General features: G+C 36.8%; 1 protein-coding gene and 1 long non-coding RNA gene across 3 annotated transcripts in view; one reads left to right on the forward strand and one right to left on the reverse strand.

The window, feature by feature from the left end:
• Positions 1-23,522, reverse strand: part of GRB14 (growth factor receptor bound protein 14) — a 122,572-nt gene that overhangs the window by 53,356 nt on the left and 45,694 nt on the right. The window contains exon 1 of one of the 2 annotated variants that reach the window (XM_037143070.2): positions 5,914-6,150. The exons of the other annotated variant lie outside the window; for it this stretch is intronic. Coding sequence (XP_036998965.1) covers positions 5,914-5,976 — 63 coding nt within the window. The 5' untranslated portion in view covers positions 5,977-6,150. Of the gene's footprint in view, positions 1-5,913; positions 6,151-23,522 lie in introns of those variants that run through there. 2 annotated transcript variants of the gene reach the window in all.
• LOC128627403 (uncharacterized) lies at positions 2,063-14,105 on the forward strand. Its single transcript, XR_008391597.1, has 3 exons — positions 2,063-2,326; positions 10,542-10,690; positions 13,874-14,105. It is a non-coding gene; the product is annotated as an uncharacterized LOC128627403 (long non-coding RNA).

Here is a 23,522-nt window from a genome sequence, read left to right on the forward strand (position 1 = left end):
AAACTTCAATAAGAGGATTTGGAGTGTGTGTGGTCACCTCACCAGGAATCTAAGTGGAGTTCTCTCCAGCATTCAGAATGGTAATATCAAAATTTTTCTTCAAATCTTGACAGAATTACTCAAACTAATTTGACTTCTGAAACTAAAAAGTAATACTCCTGACACTTTCACAAGCACAAATAAATGTGTATGTCCAAATATGCACATCCAATTCAGAAGTTATAATCACTTCCCAACAATGCTGTTTTTGCCAAAATGATTTTTCAATTTCTCTTTTGGAACTGTCTTAAAAGAAAATATTTTTAATATCCTACAGGGGTAGAATATCTTTATTCTCTCAGAGGGTTTAATATCTGAAATTACCAAAGGTCTTGCTTCCCTTTTCTGCCAAAGAGAGATTCTTATTCTCTAGTTTTGGCTTAGGGTGCTGGGGCTTAGCCAGGAAAGCCAGCCCTCAGGCTGGCCCGAGCCAAAAGTCTGAGACTGTTAATCAGCCGGCTATTTTTAACCTGCCTTCATTGCCAAACCTGGAGTGGGCACTGTGGTTTAGACAATGCTATGGGGTATGGACCCTATTCTCATGCAAGTTCAGTCCAGGTGTTCATGGCAATGACAGACTCCAGGGTCAGCTCTATGAGCAGGTCCTAGACCTGCTTACCAGTTAGGAGCCTTAGACTCCTCAACTGTAAAGATGCTGGCAAACTGGTAGCACTCAGTTGATATTAGACGTTATTCTTACAAATTTTTGAAAGCAAGTAATGCATTTCTGAGGAAATTCTAAACACTCCTACAGTCCTGTCTCTAACATACAATTTAGTCACTATGTCTTTATGCAAGTAAGTTGCCCAGTATAAAAAATTAAATGGGCAGCAGAAAGGTCAAGGTTTGGCAAGAAAGAGAACTCTGGGTAAACAGCAATAATGATACTCACTACCCCATCATGGCCACCTTCCAAACAAGCCATCTATCTGAACTCAGGGCGCCATCTGTGGACTTCCACTAACCTCCCCTACTGAGGAAACCTGCTCTCTCCCAATTCAGCACATCTTCCACTCTCTGCATACAAATAATAGAAATAGATTTGTTCAAGAATCACAACCATATTTTGTACCTGTCATGACAATGATAAAAATCCAAGGGACAAATATATCCTGAATGCCTATTATGTCTAAGGCACTTGTAGTGGAGATGGCTAGTTGTAGTGGAGATGGCTAGATGGCTAGAGGGCAGGGGCCACCCTTGCCCTCTCCCTTCCTGATGAATCCTGATTCTGACGAGTGCTGTGTGTTATGCTCAAGGCCTACATTTCCTGGCCTCCCTTGAGTCCAGGGTTGACCATGTGATGCAATCCTGGCCAGTAAGATGTAAGCAGAAGCTCCTGGTTATTTCAGAGTGGCACATTACCATCTGACAGAACTGGCTGGCATGCCCTGTGTCCTTCCCATTTTATATGCCAGGATGAACAGGATGTCTGCAGATTTGCATTTATCTTCCCATACAAGGAAAAGGGACCCACACTAAGGAAGATATAATAGAAAGCAAGAAGGAGCTTAGTTGCCTGAGGACATTGTGAGGCTGCTACATTACTTGAAACTGATTCTTTTTTTTCTTCTTTTTGTACATGTAAAGTAAAAGAAAAATAAATCTCTCCCCTGTTTAATATACTTCTTTTGAGTTTTACTGATTACATGAAGTTGTTATATTCAGCCTGTAACTGGCAAAGCACTGTGTTTAAAGAACCTTTCTCTTAAATTTTGAAAATCTAGTTGCAAGAAAAAAAAAGACATTTTAAAAACTGAATAGCATAAGATATACACAAATATACAAGATCCACAGAGAAGATTTAAAGTCAAATTTTAAAAGTAAGAAAGCATAAGATATACACCTAGGCATAGCTAATAAGACTTAAATATCATACAAAGTAACAATAAAATTGATGTTGCATGACAATAGTTACTGGAGTAACAAAGGCATGTCCATTGAGACTGAATCAAGATACCATGAAGGTAGATGCAACAGACTACCAAAAGGTTTCAAGATGGTACCACAGTCTGAGCTGGAACAGAGACAATAAACAACCTTTGGAAAAGCAAACAGGAGCCTAGAGTTATCTACAGGCCACTGAGCACAAGGCTGGGACCAGAAGAACAGAGGGACAAGCAGCAAATGTTGTTATGAGCACAAGAAAAAAAAAACGATGTGCTAGAATGGAGGCGTCACATGGAGCTGGGAGACGGCAGTGTCCATCAGTCCCTGACACAGACTGGATGTTGCACACATCTGGACTGATCCTGCATGTATTTTAAAGGTTCTGGACAAAGGAGTGGTATGATCTGTTTCATTCTTTACAAAATCATTTTTTTAATTATAGCAATGATTTTTATCGTATGAAGAAAGAAACAAATGTCTTATTAAGATGGGGAATTGAATCTTCCGATAAATGACATTATTCCAATATTATACTCATGAATTTCATATTTCTAAGAGGATATAAATTTTAAGAAAAATATATTCTAAACATTATCCCTTTTTCCTGAGATTTCAGATCTGTTTTTATCAACAGCTCTGTAACAATAGTATGACTAAAGAATGCAGAAATGCTTGTAAGTGTAATTTGCAAAACAATATTAATCTGAGAGAGTCATGAAATATTCCTACCCACATAATCAGAAACTGGACATCTGGCCTTATGACCCTCAGTCTTTTTATTTAAAATGTGGTTTGAAAAAAATATTTTAAAATATTTATATTGCATTGCATTTATACCTTACAATGCTTGAGTCTTTTGTTAACTTTCTGGGACCTTACGATGTTTTTTTGATGCAATGTCCCAATCTAGAGCTCTGAATTAAAACTGTCTTTTCTCTCTTTCTCTCTCTCTCTCTCTCTCACACACAAAATCACTCACACTCACTTTGTTGCTTTCTGAATAAAATGTTTTCTACACTAGAGCATATAGGAGTTGGTGGAGATACAAAGAAAGATGAAAGAATTTGACTAAGCTAATTCTGGACTAGAAGTTGAATGGCAATTATACACACCATGAGGCATTTCATTAACATATTAATTTCAAGAGGTAACACGTATCTAGGAGAAACACACTGAAAGTCACAAGACCGAGATTCTATTTCCAGCTTTGACATTGACCTTCTGGGTGACCTTGCATAAGTCATTCAATACCCATGAGACTCAGTCTTCTCCTCTTAAAAATAAAGGCATAACCTAGTAGTTACCTAAGAAAAATGCTATAAAGTAAAGGATTCATTCAAAACTATTGCTGAGGTTACAATAATTTGTGAAGGATATAATAAAGCCATCTTCACTAGAATCTCAGTTCACTAGAATCAAGGCAATCTATTCTAAATACAATTAGAGGAAGCCAAAAATTTATTTCCAATTTGCTTCATGGGGACTCTACCAAAATACTCTGTTCTTCAAAGATCAAACTGTATCTTCTCTGCTATAAAAAAGGACCCATACAATGTTGAGGACCATATTTAAAATTCAAGTCCCTAACCACTCTCAGGAGGATCTTTTGGCCACATACATGAGCTGATTAGAAATTTACTCCCTAGTGCTACTAAGCATTTTCAGAAATGCACTCAGCTTTTCAAATGATTGGGATTCCAACTGGCAAATTATTTTGTGAGAACTACTCATTAAGGATGAGCAAACTCTATTACAACCTGTAGCAAAAGTACCTGCCTTTTGTGGAAAATGAGAAGCTCCCCTCAGAATATTCTGAGAAATGCTTGTACTGATTTGTAAGGTCATCTTATTATGATGCATATAAAAAATGACAAGTTAATCATAAGTGTGGAATAATTTTCTATGCTGGAAAAAAAGTCATGGTATAACCAGAGCGGATAGATATATTTTAGTCAGAAAAAATATCCAGTTCCTAAAATAAGATACATTAACATTTGCAGAACAGTTTTATAGGCAATGGGTCTTTTGGAGGTTAAAATGTCAGGTGAAAGAAGGAGCATAAGTACTTTCTGCAACCAATAAATAATGTGCTAAATTATATGAGCATTTAATAGTTCACTCAATGGAAAAGATTAAGACAGATTTGGGTTTAGGGAATTTTGACTTACATAATTACTATAATAGAAATCCAGCAAGAAGCTTATAAATAGTCCAAGAGAAGTCACAGTGATGTGTCCAGTGATGTGTCCAGCTTAGAACTAACAGCCGTTATAGTCAGCTTTCCAGAGCCCAAGGTTTCCAGTCAGAGCCAGCTGTACTCATACCAATTTCCCCAGGGTAACTAACTGCTCAATGTCTTTAAAAATGATGTATCTTTGTCTAATGTTTAATACTGTAAGAAAATAAAAAGTGGCTTAAATACTTTACTGTACCTATGAAAATACAAAATATATTATTTGATATAATTCACACAATTAGATGCAAACAACACTTAAGAGAGCGTTTAGTGAAATTCTCTAAGCCATTATCTTACAGGTGGGAAAAGAACATCTCTCAGAGCTTAATGAAGTGATTTGCCCAAGGTCACACAGCTCGTGAACGGAGAGTCCAGGTGGTTATGCTCGCCACCACCCCAACACAGTGTCCAAAAGGACCATGTGGTGAACACTTCATGGCCAATCTAAACTGCAGTATTAACTGGATAAAGAAGAAAAACATAACAACATAGATTTGATATACGTTAATAAGCCTTTTCACATTCCCAACCCCTCATGAAACTATGGTCATTATCAGTGCACTGCCCAGTCATAATCGGAATAAAGACTCATGCTCAAAGCAAAATATTTTAATTAAATTTGCTAAATATGACAGAAATGAATCAAGAAAGATTAAGAACAAATGCAGACAAAATTACCATATACTATTCCAGTTCCAAATAAAATGTCCCAACTGAGTAAAGGGTAGATAGGATAAGAAAATAAGTTGAAAAGTTGAACATTTAAAACAAAAGAGAAGAAACCCTTCTATTTTTAAAATCCACCTTAATTGTTAGAGCTGTCATTTTCAAATAAATTAAACCATGACCTTTGACTAAATGGAATACACTAATAGTTAACTAACAGTTAACTATTAAAAGTCAAGTATGAAAACAAACATTGCAGTTTCTAGTAGCACCAAAATTATTCAGAGAGAATATTGCCAAAAATGTGTTTTGGTGCTTTCTTTTTCTACACAAGAGAGTTGATTCTTTAAAGAATTCAATACAATATTCTTATTAGGTGTATTTTCAAGATAAGCTCAGTATATTCAGTATCGCTTAAATAATACATCATGCTGTGTATTTATTACCTTATAAAATATACTGCTACAAGTAAGACATGGAAATAATCTTTCAAAAAAACTAACAAATAAACTATTTTCACACACAGGCTTGACTGCATTAATAATTAACAGAAAGCACTTTCAAAAGGATATTTCATGGAAAGTTTTTCTTAAGTAAATAGGGAGAAACTCAATAGAAACTGGTAGAAAACAGAGAAAAATAAACTGGTGACAAATGTGTAAATAGCAGAACAATCATATAGTACATTCAATAATGGATGTACTACAAATTATAGTAAAACAAATACACTGTTCCTCTGTAAACAAATCTAAAACATAATAGCTAGCAGATTTCCTAGTCCACGAAAAGCAAAGAGGCCTGAAGTTACAGTGGAAGGGGGAAAAAAGCTTCGATGCAGTCCTTAAACCACAATGCCCTGAAACAGCCCAAGTTGCTCTCACATGGAGCTCTGACTACGGAGATGTTCCACAGCAGCATGTATCACCCCTACTGTCATTTCAATAATATATTCTTTAATTACCTGTAGCCTCAATGAAATATAGACCCACTCAGGATATGTAACTAAAGTTTCCTACAGATTAATAAACACAAAGTAACGGGGGAAAAAACAGCAAGAAAACACGGCTACAGCAGCCACATACCCTCTTCTGCAGAACTATTGGCGTTATTGCAGGCAGAGTGACTCTTCTCGCACTCAAATTCATGCCTGCTCTTCTTAGAATGATCCCCTCTCGTAGAACCGGGACAAAATGAAAGAAATCTTCTGTAGTTACTCCTTGGGAATCTCAGGGCTCGGTGCAAAGAAACAACTAAGGAAAGCAATAAATGTCACCCTGCGTATGTGATTCCAATCTTCCCAAAGCCAATTAAGGATGGCTGTGGGACAGGACAAGGCAGCAACCAATGAAAGCCCAGAAAACTCTGCCTTTGTCCTTGGAAACACAGTCTGATACTTTTGTTTATGATATTTAAAGAACCAGATTAACAAGCATTTAGTTCACTTAACTTTTTTTCCAAAACACTGCAATTCAATGCCATCTTTGTTGACTAGAGAGTTTTGTCTTTAGTAAAACATTCCAACATATGGCAGATAAGAAGTGTTTACATTGGTCTATTTAAAGCATATAAATAGGCAGATGAACTAAATTTACGTATGCTACTCATAAAATTAATAAATGAGCCCACCGGAATGTATTACAGAGGCACAAAAAATAATCCTAAAGTTAGAATTGATTCAAAAATGTTAATTTACATGGTTTAATAAAAGATTATTAATATACAAATATGCACATCATCTCCTAAATGGCTATAATTTTGTATTTTTGTATTTCAGCCCCCAAACAGCAAAAATTATTGTATTTTGCATTTCATCTCCTAAACTAAAATTTTTGTATTGAACCTACATATTTAAATATTCCTGTTTATTACTTAAATAAGCAACCTAAAAAATAATGTTAAATATAAAAGGGGCATTAAGCTATGTATAAATCCAAAGTGCTCACATTTTTAAAAAATACAGATCTATGTAACTTAGCACATTTCATTCAACTAAAAGTACTCAAACAATAATCACTGCTCAACGTAATATCAAAATTTTAAAGACAATTTTGCCTTTTTTTTTTACAATAACTAAAAATTGCATTCTATGTTTAGGGGAGTCGGAGGAGGGTCACAACTAAAATGCTGCTAGCTAACAAAGAAAACTTTCAATAAAGTCTAAGTAAAAGACAAAAGAAACACTGAAAAGTGATTTTAAAAAGTATTGCAACATTAAAGCTAATATGACTTTTTATAATTAAAAAATCCCTCTTGAACTGACACTTTAATAAGCACCTACTCAGTGCCCCTCAACCATGACACAAGGAAGGACCTCCATGTAATTCTTGGTGACTCAGACACAAACCTTTCACTTAATTATCTAGAGTGCTATTAGGCAGGATTCCGTTTACTACCTTACACTTGAGTGTGTTTTATATGCATGGTGACCTCATATTAGGAAGGACGGAAGGCAGGAAGACTACACACTTTACAAACTCTAGGGTTTCCTACTTTGAATTTCAAAACCTACAATCCCTCATCATAGTAGCTAAGGGTTAGAAAATTCACTTAATATAAAACATCAAAGACATATACCAATAATGAACTATTAGAAAAACTAAGAAAACAATCCCACCCTGACTGGCTAACTCAATTGGTTTAGCACCAGCCTCAAAAGCAAAAGGTCACCAGTTTGATTTCTGGTCAGGGCACATGCCCATGTTGCAGGTCGGGTCCCCAGTCCAGGCATGTATGAGATTGATGTTTCTCTCTCACATTGAGGTTTCTCTCTCTCTCTCTTTCCCTTCCCCCCCTCTCTAAAATAAATAAATAAATAAAATCTTTTAAAAAAAAGGTCAAATTTACAACTGCATCAAATTTAACCAAGAAGGTAAAAGACCTATACTTGGAGATTTATAAGACCTTGAAGAAAGAATTAAGATGATACAAATAAATGGAAGTATATACCATGCTCATGGATAGGAAGAATTAAGATTGTTAAAATGGCCATACTACCAAAAGCAATCTATGGATTCAGTATAATTCCTATCCAAATACCAAAGGCATATTTCACAGAACTAGAGCTAATAATCCAAAAATTTATATGAAACTACAACAAACACTGAGTAACTACAACAATCTTGAGGAAAAAAAGAACAAAATTGGAGAAATCACGCTACCTGATACAAAATTATACTAAAAGGATATAGTACTTAAAACAGCATGGTATGGACATAAGAACAGACACAGTGCAATGGAACAGAATAGACATCACAGAAATAAAACCATGTCTCTATGGTCAATTAATATTTGACAAAGGAGGCAAGAACATATAATGAGGTAAAAACAGCCTCTTCAATAAATGATGTTTGAAAAACAACAAATACATGTAAAAAATGAAACTAGACCACCTTCTTACACTACATGCGAAAATAAACTCAAAGTGAATTAAAGACTTAAATGGAAGATTTGTAACCATAAAACTCCTAGAAGAAAATACAGGCAGTAAAATGTCAGACATTTCCCTTAGTAATATTTTTTTCTGATATATCTCTTCAGACAAGGGAAAGAAGCAAAAAAATAAACAAACAAACCAGACTGCATTAAACTAAAATGTTTTTTGCACAGCAAAGAGATGATCAACAAAATGAAAAGACAACCCACTGAATGGGAGGACACACTCGCCAGTAATACATCTGATAAGAAGTTAATATCCAAAATTTATAAGAACTCATAGAACTCAACACCAAACAAAAAAACAATTCAATTAAAAAATGGGCAAAACACCTGAACAGACATTTCTTGAAAGGCATACAGATGGCCAGTAGTCATAAAAAGATGCTCAAAGTCACTAATTATCAGAGAAAAGCAAATTAAAACCATAATGAGATATTGCTACAGAATGACTATCATCAATAAGACAGCAAACAGTAAGTGTTAGCAAGGATGTGGAGAAAAGGGAACCCTCACACACTGTTGGTGGGAATGCAGATGGGTGGAGCCACTACGGAAAATAGCATGGAGGTTCCTCAAAAAATTAAAAATGGAACTGCCTTATGACCCAGCGATTCCACTTCTGGGGATTTACCTGAAAAAACCCAAAACAATAATTTGAAAAAATATATGCATCCCTATGTTCACAGCAGTGTTGTTTATAATAGCTAAGCTATGAAAGCAACACAACTTAAGTGTCCATCAACAGAAAGTGGATAAAAAATATATAATGGAATATTACTCGTACACAATAAAGAATGAAATTTTACCATTTGCAACAACATGGATGGACCTAGAGGGTATTACGCTAAGTGAAATAAGTCAGTCAGAGAAAGACAATTACCATATGATTTCACTTACATGTAGAATCTTAAAAACAACATAAACAAACAAAACAGAAACAGACATAGATACAGAGAACAGACTGATGGCTGTCAGAGGGGAGAAGAGTTTGGTGACTGGAAAAAAGCTGAAGGGATTGACAAGTAAAGATTGGTAGTTATAAAATAGTCACAGGGATGTAAAGTACAGCATAGGAAATATAGTCATAATATTGTAATAACTATGTATTGTGCCAGATATGTACTGAAAATATCAGAGGAACACTTTGTAAAGTATATGATTACCTAACTACTACATGAAACTAATACAAATTAATATTGAATGTAAACTGTGATTGAAAAAAACTTTAATGTGAAACAAAGTTTAAAAAAAAGGTCACATCTAGTTTGGAGTCGTTCATTTGTTCTTTATCCAGTCAGATCTTTAAAAATGAGATACAAATTAAAACTAAAATGAGGTATCACCTTACATCTGCCTGAATAGCTACCATCAGTAAATCAACAAACAACTAGTGCTGGTGAGAACCCCTAGTTAGTGTACTGTTGTTGGTAACGCAGACTGGTATAAGCACTGTGGAAAACAGTTCAGTTTCCTCAAAAAATTAAAATGGAAATGCCTTTCGACCCATCAACCCCACTTCTGGAAATATACCCTAAGAATCCCAAAACACCAATGAGAATTAATTTATGCACCTCCATATTCGTAGCAGCGTTATTTACAATAGCCAAGTTCTGGAAACAGACCAAGTTCCCATCAGTAGAAGAGTGGATAAAAAAGCTTTTGTGCATCTGCACGATGAAATACTACCTGGCTATATAAAAGAAGGAAATCTTACCCTTTGCAACAGCATGGATGGACCTGCAGATCATTATGTTATGTGCAATAAGCCAGTCAGAGAAAGACAAATACCATATGATTTCACTTATATGTGGAATCTCATGAACAAAATAAACAGAGGAACAAAACAGAACCAGAGGCATGGATACATGGAATAGACTGGTAGCTGTAAGATGGAAGGGTGCTGGGCAGGGACAGACTAAATAAAAGATGAGGAGTTCACCAAAAAACATATACATGCAGAGTCCATGGACACAGACCATAGTGTGGAGAAGGCCGGTGGCGGGGGTGGCAGCAGGAAAGGCATCTGGGTGGAGGCTGGCAAAGGGCATGGGGAAGGGGCCATCTCTAATAGTGTCAATAAGAAAAATAAATAGATATATAAATAGATAAAACTTCCACCAAAAATCTACTAATACTGGGAGGGGAGTCACCGTTTGTGAACTAAAGAGCTGGTTTAACCATTTTGGCAGAATAACAATAACAAAGCCCATAGTAACTACCTATTTTCAAGATTGTTACCTATATTTACTTTTTCTTTCCTCTTTTCTCCATTTAGTCTCTGAATATTACAAAGAAATGTGACCTCTAGTCTCAAAATATGCATTTTCATCATGATCAAAGAAATGTATCTACTAAATCATGAAGCAAAGTATCCACAATGTGCCAGGCACTGAGTGAGACAGTAAAAACATATTAATGAATAAGGTATGGTTGCTGCCTCATAGTGGAATAGAGATATCTATTTATACTTGCTTTTTATTTTTTAAATATATTTTATTGATTATGCTATTATAGTTGTCCCTCCCCCCCACTTTATTCCCCTCTGGCCTGCACCCCTACTCCTGCCCAAATCCCTCCCCCTTAGTTCATGTCCATGGGTCATAAGTTCTCTGGCTTCTACATTTCCTATACTACTCCCAACCTCCCCCTCTCTATTTTGTACCTACCACTTATGCATCTTATTCCCTGTACCTTCTCCCCCATTCTCCCCCCTCCTCCTCCCTGTTGATAATCCCCCATGTGATCTCCATTTCTGTGACTCTGTTCTAGTTGTTTGCTTAGTTTGTTGTTTTTAGTTTCAGTTGTTGATAGCTGTGAATTTGTCATTTTACTGTTCATATTTCTTTATCATCTTTTTCTTAGATAAGTCCCTTTAACATTTCATATAATAAGGGCTTGGTGATGATGAACTCCTTTAACTTGATGTTATCTAAGAAGCACTTTAACTGTCCTTTCATTCCAAATGAAAGCTTTGCTGGATAGAGTAATCTTGGATGTAGGTCCCTCTCTTTCATGACTTTGACTACTTCTTTCCAGCCCCTTCTTGCCTGCAAGGTTTCTTTTGAGAAATCAGCTGATAGTCTGATGGGCACTCCTTTGTAGGTAACTGTCTCCTTTTCTCTTGCTGCTTTTAATATTCTCTCCTTCTCTTTAATCTTGAAGATAAATTTGTTTGAGTAATGTAATTATGATGTGCGCCTTGGTGTGTGCTTCCTTGGGTCCAACTTCTTTGGGTCCATGAGCTTCCTGGACTCCCTGGAAGTCTGTCTCCTTTGTCAGATTTGAAAAGTTCTCCTTCATTATTTTTTCAAGTAAGTTTTCCATTTCTTCCTCTTCCTCTTCTCCTTCTGGCACCCCTATGATTTAGATGGTGGAATGTTTAAAGTTGTCTCAGAGGTTCCCAAGCCTTTTCTAATTTCTTTTTGAATTCTTGTTTCTTCATTCTGTTCTGGTTGAATGTTTATTTCTTCCTCCTGCTCCAAGTTATTGATTTGAGTCCCAGTTTCTCTCCCTTCACTGTTGGTTCTCTGTACATTTCTCTTCATTTCACTTGGCATAGCCTTCATTTTTTTCTCCACTTTGCAACCATACTCAACTATTTCTGTGAGTACCCTGATTACCAGTGCTTTGAACTCTGTATCTGATAGGCTGGCTATCTCTTCATCACTTAGTTCTATTTTTGGAGCTCTGATCTTTCATTTGGGTCATATTTTTTTGTCTCAGCATACCTGTTACATAGTAAGGGGCAGAGCCTTAGGTATTCACCAGGGTGGGGCAACCCACATAACTGTCTTGTGGTGCTGTTTGTGGGGGAGGGGTCCAAGAGGGAACAATGGCGCTTGCTTGGCTCTCTGCCAGTTTTCAGTCACTTCCCCTGCAACCCACAAGCAAACTGGGGCCTTTTGGTGCTGATTCCCAGGTGGGTGGGTTCTAGGATATCTCTCCAGTGAACTTTCCTGTGAGGCTGGGAGTTTCTCCTGCCCCCACAAACTGCACAGGATTTTACAGTCAGAGATTTTGAGCCTTTATTTCCCCATGCTGGAACCCTGAGTTGTGTGGTCTAACTCCCCAGTTGTTCACCCTGGTTTATCCACACACAAATGTGGTACCACCAGGTCTGTCAGCCACTGCCTCACCCACCCTGGTCCTATAGCCACTGCCTTGCTGTGTGTCCTCTCAAGAACATCTGCCTGTCTTTGCCCCTCCTATCAGTCTGAATGAATGTATCTTCTTTAATTCTTTTTTAACCAAAGAATTAAACTCGGACTTCCATAGAGTTTGATTTTCTAGCAGTTGTGGTTATTCTTATTTTTAAATGTCTTGTTGTCCTTCTTTTGGTTGTGCAAGGAGGCAAAATATATGTACCTATGCCTCCATCTTGGCCAGAAGTGTTTATACATGTTTTTTAAAATCACACTCAGGTGTAGGCTAAGTAAATCTAACAGTAATTAAATGCCAAATAGCTGGGATGTGCCAAGGCTGGAGAAACTACACATCAGAGGTGAGATCACAGCAGGCTTCATGAAAGACATGGCATTTCTTTGAAATGTGAAAAGGGGAAAAGAATGTGCAGAATTTGATAACTGATGTGGATACAGACTAAAGTTCTCAAAGCCAACTCCAAGATTTGAATCTAGGTATATGGATATCAAAGAGGCTGTTTTACAACATACTTTGGAGCTTTTTAAACACTAAACTGAATCTTTTAAGTCAAAGCAATGTCCATAATTATGTCTATATTTATTACCCAGCATGCCTGCTCTATAATGGCTTCATAATATTTGAGAGACAACTAACTGCTGACTTGTGATATATCATCTCTTTGAAACACTAGAAAATTGAAGTTCATTATGTTTTCAGTGCAAACCACAAAGAGAAAATGTGGCATTCTTTGACTCTCTACGACCAAAAAGGTATCTGTCTTTGAAAATGAAACCTACATATACTTTTCATAGTCGACAGGCTGAAAGACTGAGATGACATCCAAACTTAATACAGCAGTCTCATTTTCCAGCAATCCTTCTTCAGTGTTCATATCAACCTTGCTTTAGCTCACTTCCTACTTACTGTAGACACTGACTCAAAACTTACCTTTTTATCATTACTATAAATGACTTTCATACTCACTAACTTTGTCACCAGAGCCTTAATTTCCTCAGCTGCTGCAAAAAGAGAATAAAAAGTTATGGCCAACAATTTTGGAGTTGCTGTGAGGATTAAGGAAATCAAGTTTGTATAAGGACTAGAAGAGCCCAACCAGGTGCTAAAAAAACACCTCTTGAACTCCTACCACAAAGTACTAGGCCTAAAATGTGCCTAGTACTAAAATGAGCCTTTATTTTGAAAAATGAAATTTTGACATAATAGCACTTTGAACTTAATATAGCATGGTCAGTAATGAAGTACTATAGAATAGTACTGTCCATTATTTTGTTTTTGTTCAATATTTTGAGAGAATGAGTGAATTTTGCCATTCAAAATGTATATATCAAGGTTTCAATGTGAATTAAAGAATAACAAAAATAACTATTATGATGATTATTAACAATATGGATGTGAGCAACCAATGAGCCAGGCACTGAGCTAGTTTTCATTTAATCTTCACAGGTCTGAGGCAGGCACTAGCTCTTCCACAGATGATGAAACTAAGGTCAGAAGAGCAAAATGGTCTCAGATAGAAGTACACACTGAACAAGAACTTGCCCAAGTTCACAAAATATATAAGTTAATAAGCCAAGTGAAAACCGCATCTGGCCATCTCCAAGACACTCTACCCTTCGAACCCAACAATATTCTCTCCCACACTGTACTACATAATTTGATATATTATCAGAATAAACTGTCATCCTCAATAGCTCTGGTTTCTGATGTATCTAAGTGTTTGTTTCACTAACTCAATAAATAAGTATTGAGGGCATTACTATGTGTAAAATACTATGCCATTTGCTTTGGGAAATTAAAAAGTGGTCAACTTCTGATTTCTAGTTACCAAAGGGACTAACACATGGTGATAAACTAGACACAGTCATGTACAAGTTGGGATACAGGCAGAAAAAGAGTGCTACATGAGGACAGCCAACTTCTAAGTTCCAAGCCTGCCTTCCAAACCACTTCTGCCATTCAACAAAAGCTTGCCATAGCTCCCCAAAGCAGATTCTGTATTCCCATCTCTTTGTTTGTAATGTTTACTCACTAAAACCCACAAGTCTTCCAAAGCCCAAGACAAGCCACATCTCTTCTGACAGTTCCAATGATCATACATCCTTCCAGCATCTCTCTTTTTTTTACACAAGTAACCTTAGAATTGAGAAGTAGAACAGGAGAGACAATTAGCTCATTAACTGCCTAGTAAGTGTGAGGCACTGAATGTGTTATTTCATTTTATTCTAACACACCTGTCAAGCAGGTATTATTTAATCCCACTTTACTGATTCAAACCACGTGTATCTTTACCACATTGTCTCTTTACCCTTTATCATATACTAATTTAGTCAAGCTACAACTACCATTTCTTATGTGTATGCACTTCATTATCATTTGAAATGTAGGGTATGGACACGTCTAAGTTCTCTTTAACAAAAACACCACAAATTTAGTGGCTTTCTATAGAAAAAAACATGCTATAAAGCAGAAAGATGCTTTTTGATTGCTAAGTGCTAAAAATACTTCTTTAGCCAACCAACTGACCAATCTCCTGCTATACACAAAACACACCTGCCCTGCCTCTTCACTTCCCCCCATACATGCTGCTACTGTGCTACCCACTTGCAGTAACTCATTGTCTATCCAGGTCCATTATCTCCCTCAAAGACTCAGATGAAAATTCACTGCTCCACTTTTTTTAGATAGAGGAAGAAGTCATTCCTCTATCTAAATTATATCATTCCTTGTTTTGGACTTTTTTTAGGACTTAATCTCCATTTTCCATGTCTTGCTCTGTACTTGACTAACACACTGCTTTGATAACTAATAAATCCTTTAATTAGCCCTATTTTGGGCCTAACAAAAAATAAAATTCTTAAGAGTTGGACCCATGCTCTAATCTCTGCTACTCCCAGAATACCTGACTGAGTGCTCTCCCTGTACACGGTAGGCATTACATTCACACACAATCAATGTGGAAAGATTAGTCACTCCAGTTACATAGCAAACAAGCCTCCTTTTTTGTCATAACAATTGCTAGCTTTATGATTTATTCTCAACAAAAGCACACAGTATTCTTCACAAAAATATATGGATATGTTTTTGCTATGTGACAGTTCTTTTAGTGGTTAGTAGTGTGAACACTAAATTTAACTGTTGTTCTGAGGACGCCAGTTTCATTAAAATCTTAAAATATTTTGTTATAGTAATTAACAGTCTAAATCTTTAGACCTAATCTGAGTACCTCTAGTTTTACCTGCTCAACTTACTTCTCCTAAGACCCTTTGCTTCCCTAGCTGTACAAAACAGGATTGGTCTTCATACTCGATGAGCCTGATCTAATCTACTTCTATCCTCTTTTCCCCTCCATTCTAACAGCTATTTCCTTCTTCCAGGACTTCTCATTGACATGAACTCTTAACAGAAAACTTCTTTTTTCAAAGAAATCACTAAATGACTTATAAGCTCAAATGATGGTAAATATTAGCAACCCACTGTTTATTCAAGTATTTAATAAGTGCCCATTTTTCTATACCTGACGGTTTTCTAGAAGCATTATGACTACTTATTAGAGAATTACTATCAGCAGGAGAGCAGAATGACAGTTATAAACATAATTACAAAACTGTATTAAGTTCCACAAGCAAGTATAAATAAAGTGCTGGAACCACAAAAGAGAAAGAGTAGAACTTTACCATGAGGTAACAGACATGTTCCCCAAATAGACACAGGATTCAATAATGAAGGCAATTCCAGATAAAGAAAACATACACAAAGATGAGTCTAGAAAAGACCATCAAGAAAGTGACCAAGTAAGAAGAGTCATGTTGAAGAATTTAGCTTTTGTTCTTGAAGGTAGTTCATAAATTGTGAATATTTTTTAATCCTTACCCAGGGATATGCTTATTGATTTTAGAGTGAGAGGAAAGGAGAGAAAAAGAAAGAAAGAAGAAAGAAAAGAAAAGAAAAGAAAAGAAAAGAAAAGAAAAGAAAAGAAAAGAAAGAAAGAAAGAAAGAAAGAAAGAAAGAAAGAAAGAAAGAAAGAAAGAAAGAAAGAAAGAAAGAAAGAAAGACACAGATTGGTTCCTCACTGTATGCACCTTGATCAGAAAGAGTACCCACAACATAGGTATGTGACCTGACTGGGAATTGAACCTACAACCCTTTGGTGTATGGAATGATGCTCCAACCAAATGAGCCACCAGGCCAGGGCTGATAAGTTGTAAATTTTATCTCAGTTTTGAAGATGAATTGCATTATTTCTCAGAATAGTAACTAGAAGCAAGGAAAACAGAAAGACCTAAACAAACCAAATGAAAAAATCATACTACTAGATTAGAGAGCAGTCAATATTTCAGAGATGACAAAGAGGTAGAAACAGCAGGATCAAATAGCCAAATACATACAAAAGTCACTAATTTGTTCCTGTATATAAGCTTCCAAAGTAAGTTATAAATTTAAAAAGTATAGGCTATAAAATATAAACATCTTGTCTAAACTCTTCAGATTTTAGATACTTTTAAGATTTTCTTAAGAAAAAAGTCATTAATATTTTAGAGAGATGAGACCAGGAGAACAATTGAAAACAAGCACCTTTCTTCATATTATCTAAGCCTAAAGATAAGGAGAAAAAGAAGAGAAAAACAAAAAGAAAAATTATGTTCTTGCTAAGAAATGACATTTATTTTTCAAAAAAAACTGTGATGGGATATAAGAAAGTTACCTTTAGTAAACCATTAACTTAAATTTTTTTCTAGAAGTTAGGAAGTTATAGGGATTAAGTTGAAAAGAATATATGAAATTATAGCAAGAACATATATACCAGTGAAATGAGATGAAAGCAGATCCAATAAATTAGAGTATACATCGAAAGAATATAAGCTCATTATAAATAGTATGTAAGTATTTACTTAAAAGAAAGGATTGCAGAGACAAAGGCAACCCGGAACTTCCAAGACCAAAAGGAAAAAGAAAATAAAGAAGAAAACATTTCTAGATCTCTAAATAGGCAATTGCATATTAATAATAGACAACCAAGGTCACTATACTTTTGAAGAAAATAACATGAAAAAGGATATAAATATGAACCCCCTCAAAAAATATGAGAGCTATTTCAGACAAAAAAATAGAATTTTTTAGAGATCTAACTAACTGAACTCCTCAGATGGGGTCAAGATTTAAGGTGCTATAGTATTGAAAAACAGAAGGCTCTGCTATGTAACAGTGGCAATTAAAGAACCACACCAATCTCAGATATTATAAATAATATGGAAATATAAGAACATAAAATATTATTATAATAAAGTTAAAATTAATTAGTATGGAAGATAAAGTTGAATGTCGCATATAATGTGAAGAAAAAGTCAAAGAAATTAAAAATAAATAAATAAACAATGTATGACCAATCCCAAAAGATTAACACATACAGAATATGAATTAAAGAAAGAGTAAAAAAAAAAGCAGAAAAAAAATTTAAAAACAGGTGGAAGGAAAGTTACATGAGCTGATGAAAGCCACAAATCTTTAAATTAAAATTAATTTGAATGAAAAAATAGTGAGAAATGTGACAACTTCAAAGAAAAAAAATTGGTAACTCCTCCTGAAAGAAGAATTAATGTAAATCCATCCTTGCAGGGACCACTGTACCTCTGAAGCAGCAAGAAGTCATTATGGCTGAAGTTCATAGGAGAACTTCATGGCTATCTCCTCATGAACCTCCTATAAACATGTTCCAAAGGTACACACCTACTTTAAAGATGAAAAATAAAACGGAACCATCACAGATCAAACCTGTGCAAACAGAGCATGCATAAAAAAGAAAGAAGAAAAAGTACAGAAAAAACAAATGGCAGAAGAGGGCTATTACAAGAAAAGTTCAGCCAAAGATACAATTAAAATTAAGATCACTTCCTGTCAAGATGGTGGCCTACTAGGTAGACATGGCTTGCCTCCTCACACATCTACATCAAAATTACAACTAAACTATAGAACAACCATCACTCAGAATTGACAGAAATTGAGTTGAATGGAAGTCTGACACTGACAACTATGGAATTAAAGAAACCACATCCACCCAGACAAGCAAGACGGTGCGAGACTTGGAACTAGCTGCTCCTATACCCACATATGATAAATAAAAATCAGGGGAGACATCTTGGGAGCAAGACGTCTCAGTCACATGCCAAGCCCCCTAGCCAGGGTTCCAGTGCCAGAAGATAAGTCCCAATAACTTCTGGCTCCAAAACCCAGCAGGTACTGAGTTCATACAAGAAACTTCTGAAGTCCCAAGCAGTTCCTCTTAAAGAAATCACACAGGGACTCACCTACTCAGACTCACTCCCTTTAAGTTCCAGCACTGGGGTAGCAACTTGAAAGGCAGCAATGGCACACAGGGAGAAACTGAAGTAGCTAGTGTCAGGGCAGGAGGTAGGGGACAGCTTTCTACAGGACAGAAAGGTGGGCACAGTCACAGAGCTGGGTGCCATATTTGAGACTCCATCAACCTAGCTAACTCTGTGTGCTCCACCCTGGATATCCCCCAAGGCTCCATCCCACCCAACTGAAAGCTGTTAATAGTAGCTTTTCCATATGAATGGCTGGTCTTGGCACAAATTTCAAAACTTCCTAAATCCTGCCAAGCAAACCATAGCTGACCTCAGTGAGCCCCCAGTCCCCTCACCACTTGCTAAGTGGCCCTAAGCACAGCACTAGCAGCAGTGAGTGCTGTTCACAACTAGGCTTCTCTTGGGAATCTCCAAGTCCAGCACAAGTAGCAGCCATCTCAGATTGCTCTGCACCTCATGCAGGATAGTGCCAGGCAAAATACAGGTGGGGGGTGATCATGGCCTATACCACCTGGGAAACCCCAGGGCCAGCACAATCAGTAGACAACTACAGACAATGTCAGAGCACCACCACCCTGACTGTGCACAGCTAATCCTCCAGAGAGGATGGAGGCTGATGGTCAGTGGGCACAGCCAGCCCTTGCAACTGACTGGTCTTGGTAAATCCCTCCCAATGACCTGCCAACAGCAACCCAGGCTCAATTATAAAGTGAAGCTATATTCAGCCATATAAAGGACACACCTGAAGTACTCAGCTTGGGTGAAAGGGGAGGCTGTGCCCCTGGACCCTACGGGACACCTACTACATATGGCTACAATACCAAGACAGGAAGTCATAGCAGGGCAACCTAATACATAGAAACAAACACAGGGAAGCTGCCAAAATGAAAAGACAAAGCAACATAGCTCAAAAGAAAGAACAGATAAAAAGTCCAGAAATAGAACTAAACAAAATGGAAATAAGCAATCTATTATATGCAGAGTTCTACAGATTGGTTATAAGGAAGGTCAAGGCACTTAGTGAGGACTTCAACAGCATAAAAAAAGAAAGATTCACTATTAATATAAGGAACAATTTACAGTGAAACAACAGGAGAGTGAATAAAGCTGAGAATCAAGTCAATGAATTGGAATATAAGGAAGAAAAAAATAACCAATCAGACTACCAAGAAGAAAAAAGAATGCAAAAAAAAATGAGCATAGTATAAAGAGCCTCTGGAACAACTTCAAGTGTTCCAACCTTTGTATTATAGGGGTACTAGAAGGAGAAGAGAAGGAGGGAGAAGTTGGAAATCTATCTGACAATATAACAAAAAGAAAACTTCCCTAATTTGGTGAAGGAAATAGACATGCAAGTTGAGGAAGCACAGAGAGTCTCAAACAAGATGGACATAAAGAGGCTCACTTCAAGGCACATTATAACTAAAATGCCAAAGGTAAAGATAAAGAGAGAATCTTAAAGAGCAGCAAGAGTAAAGCATTTAGTTACCTACAAAGAGTTTCCATAAAACAGTTAGCTGATCTCTCAAAAGAAAATTTACAGGCTAGAAGGGACTGGCAAGAAATATTCAAAAGTCATGAAAAGCAGGAACCTATAGCTAAAATTGCTCTACCCAACAAAGATATTGTTTAGAATTAAAGAGCTTCCCAGACAAGAAAAAAACAAAGGAGTTCTTCATTGCCAAACCATTATTATATGAAATGTTAAAGGGACTCATTTAAGAAAAGAAGATCAAAACTATAAGCAATAAAATGGTGATAAAATACATACCTGTCAACAACTGAATCTATAAAGAAAACTAAGCAAACCAGAAAAATAGACAGAATCATGGATATGGAGAGCATTTTGATGGTTGCCAGATGGGAGGCAGTGTAGAGAAATGGGTGAGGAGGTGAGGGGATTAAGAAGTACAAATAAGGTAGTTACCAAATAGCCATGGGTATGTGAAGTCCGGTATAGAAAATGGAGTAGCCAAAGAATTTATTCACATTCATCACAGACATGAACAATGGTGTGGGGTTGCCTGAAGGAGTCGGGTTGTGCTATGTGGAGGGGGCAAAGGGGGAAAAACTGGGACAACTGTAATAGCATAATCAATAAAATATAATTTAAAAAAATTAGGATCATCCATTAAACCAAGAATAGTAGTAATAAGCAAAATCATATCTGTTCACACACAAGGCAGAAAACTGAAAGTGTAAGAAATACCAAGATAGTAAGAGGACATGAAACATCAGATTGCAGAGTGCAAGAGATATATATAACTGCTATGTATTGAAATCCATAATGAAATCAGAGTTCAGGTAAATAGATGACAGATAAAAGAACAGCAGCCAAAGAGAGAGAAAAACCGCTACAAATTAAAGAAGTTTTAAGGACTTCCGCCAAGATGGAGGCGTAGGTGGAAGCACTTTGCCTTCTCACACAACCAAGTTTAAAAACAACAAAGTTTTAGCAACAAAAACGCAGCCAAACCACAGAAAATTGAACTACACAGAAGTCTGACAACAACAAACCCTTCAGCCAAACCAGTAAGAGGGGCAGAGCCAGCAGCAGAGCAGGGTCAGGTAGGAAAGATCCACCGGACTGACCCGGATGGGCTACCCAGGTGCGCCAGCAGCCATGGGCGGATCCCAGGTGTGGAGAAGCAGGCAGACCCACTGAGGGCAGACCGTGGTCACACATTCATGCACAGATAAACCGGTGCAGGAGCTAGCGGTGGTGAGACGGACCACGCAGGCCCCAGAGGCAGGAAGCGGCAGAGGGAACCACATAGTCCCTCTCTGACCCCGCCCCCACATAGAGCATCATAAAACAGCAACCTGGGTGGCCCCACCCGGGTGAAGAACTAAGGCTCCGCTCCTCATACTTAACAGGCACAAACAGATCAAAGCATGACTCAAGAACAACTCAGAGCCCCAGAGCCAATAAATCTAAGCAATGAAGAAATAGCCAAACTTTCAGATGCACAGTTCAAAACACTGGTGATCAGGATGCTCAAAGAACTGGTTGATTTTAGTCACAAATTAGAGGAACATATGAAGGCTAAACTAATAGAAATGAAGGGAAATACACAGGAAACCAATATTAATGAAAAAGAAACTGAGACTCAAATCAAAGGAGTGGACCAGAAGGAGATAAAAAATGACCAAACACAAAAGGATGAAGAAACAAGAATTCAAAAAAATGAGGAGAGGCTTAGGAGCTTTCAGGACATCTTTAAACCTTCCAACATCCGAACTATATGGGTACCAGAAGGGGAAGAGGAACAGACACAAGTGGAAAACTTATTTGAACAAATAATAAAGGAGAACTTCCCCAATCTGGGAAAGGAAAGAGACTTCCAGGAAGTCCAGGAAGCTCAGAGAGTCCCAAAGAAGTTGGACCCAAGAAGGAACACACCAAGGCTCATCATCATTACATTAGCCAAGATTAAAATGAAGGAGAGAATCCTAGAAGCAGCAAGAGATAAGGGGACAGTCACCTACAAAGGAGTCCCCATCAGACTGGCAGTGGATTTCTCAAAAGAGACCTTACAGGCAAGAAGGGGCTGGAAAGAGGTATTCCAAGTCATGAAATTCAAAGACCTACATCCAAGATTGCTCTATCCAGCAAAGCTTTCATTTAGAATGGAAGGACAGATAAAGTGCTTCTCAGATAAGACCAAATTCAAGGAGTTCATCATCACCAAGCCCTTATTATATGAAATGTTAAAGGGACTTAGCTAAGAAAAAGAAGATAAAAAAGATGAACAGTGAAAGGACAGCAAACTCACAGTTATTAACAACCACACCTAAAACAAAAGCAAACTAAGAGGACAGCTAAATCAGGAGTGGAACCATAGTAATGAAGATCACATAGAGGATTAGCAATAGGGGAGTGGGAGAAGGAGAAAGGGGGAGAAGGTTCAGAAAATAAGTAGCATAGATGGTAGGTAGAAAACAGATAGGGGGGAGGGCAATAATAGTATGGGAAATATAGAATCTAAAGAACTTGAGACACATAGTCATAAACTAAAGGGGGGGAATGGTGGGGGGGTGTGCAGGGTGGAGGGGAATGAAGGATGGGAATAGAACAACTGTAATGATATAATTAATAAAATATATTTAAAAAATAAAGAAGTTTTAGAAACAGAGATCTAAACAAAAAGAGATCTAAAAGATATCTACATAATACATGTAACTGGAATTTCCACAGAGCAAACCAAAATACTGGAAAACAATAAATACGTAAAGATAAAATATATGAAAACTTTTTGTAATAAAATATTTATTTAAAGGGCACCCAGTCCTCTAGAAAAACTTGTTTTAATGGTCAACAGTAAGATACCTAGTAAAGTTCCTGGACTTCAAAGTTAAAAAAACTCTTTGGAATACAAGGCAAGAAAGCTCTGGTATCTTATAGTGATGGTTGTAGGGGTCGGGGGAGGATTGTCTCTGTTGTATTTCTCAAAGAATATTGAAATATAGGGTTCAGTAGACCCCTCTAGTTACTCCACTTGATGGAGTAATCCTATAAAATTCTTGGGATAAGAAAATTTATATGAGATTTTTAAATTCAGCCAAACTCATTAATTATAAATTATAAAGGCAACAATGTGCAAAAGTTCTGAACATGTGCAAACACACAGTATCTTGGTCCCATGGGATCTTCTTCAGGAATCTACTAAAAGATTAAACTGTAGTCATCTAAGAGATGGTTGGAAAAATCAGAGGAAAAAGACCAGAATAAACACCAAAACTAATTATGGAACTAAATCCCTATGTAG

The sequence above is a fragment of the Artibeus jamaicensis genome, unplaced genomic scaffold (assembly GCF_021234435.1).
Source record: "Artibeus jamaicensis isolate MK-2021 breed Jamaican fruit bat unplaced genomic scaffold, CSHL_Jam_final contig_391, whole genome shotgun sequence".
Lineage (NCBI taxonomy): Eukaryota > Metazoa > Chordata > Mammalia > Chiroptera > Phyllostomidae > Artibeus > Artibeus jamaicensis.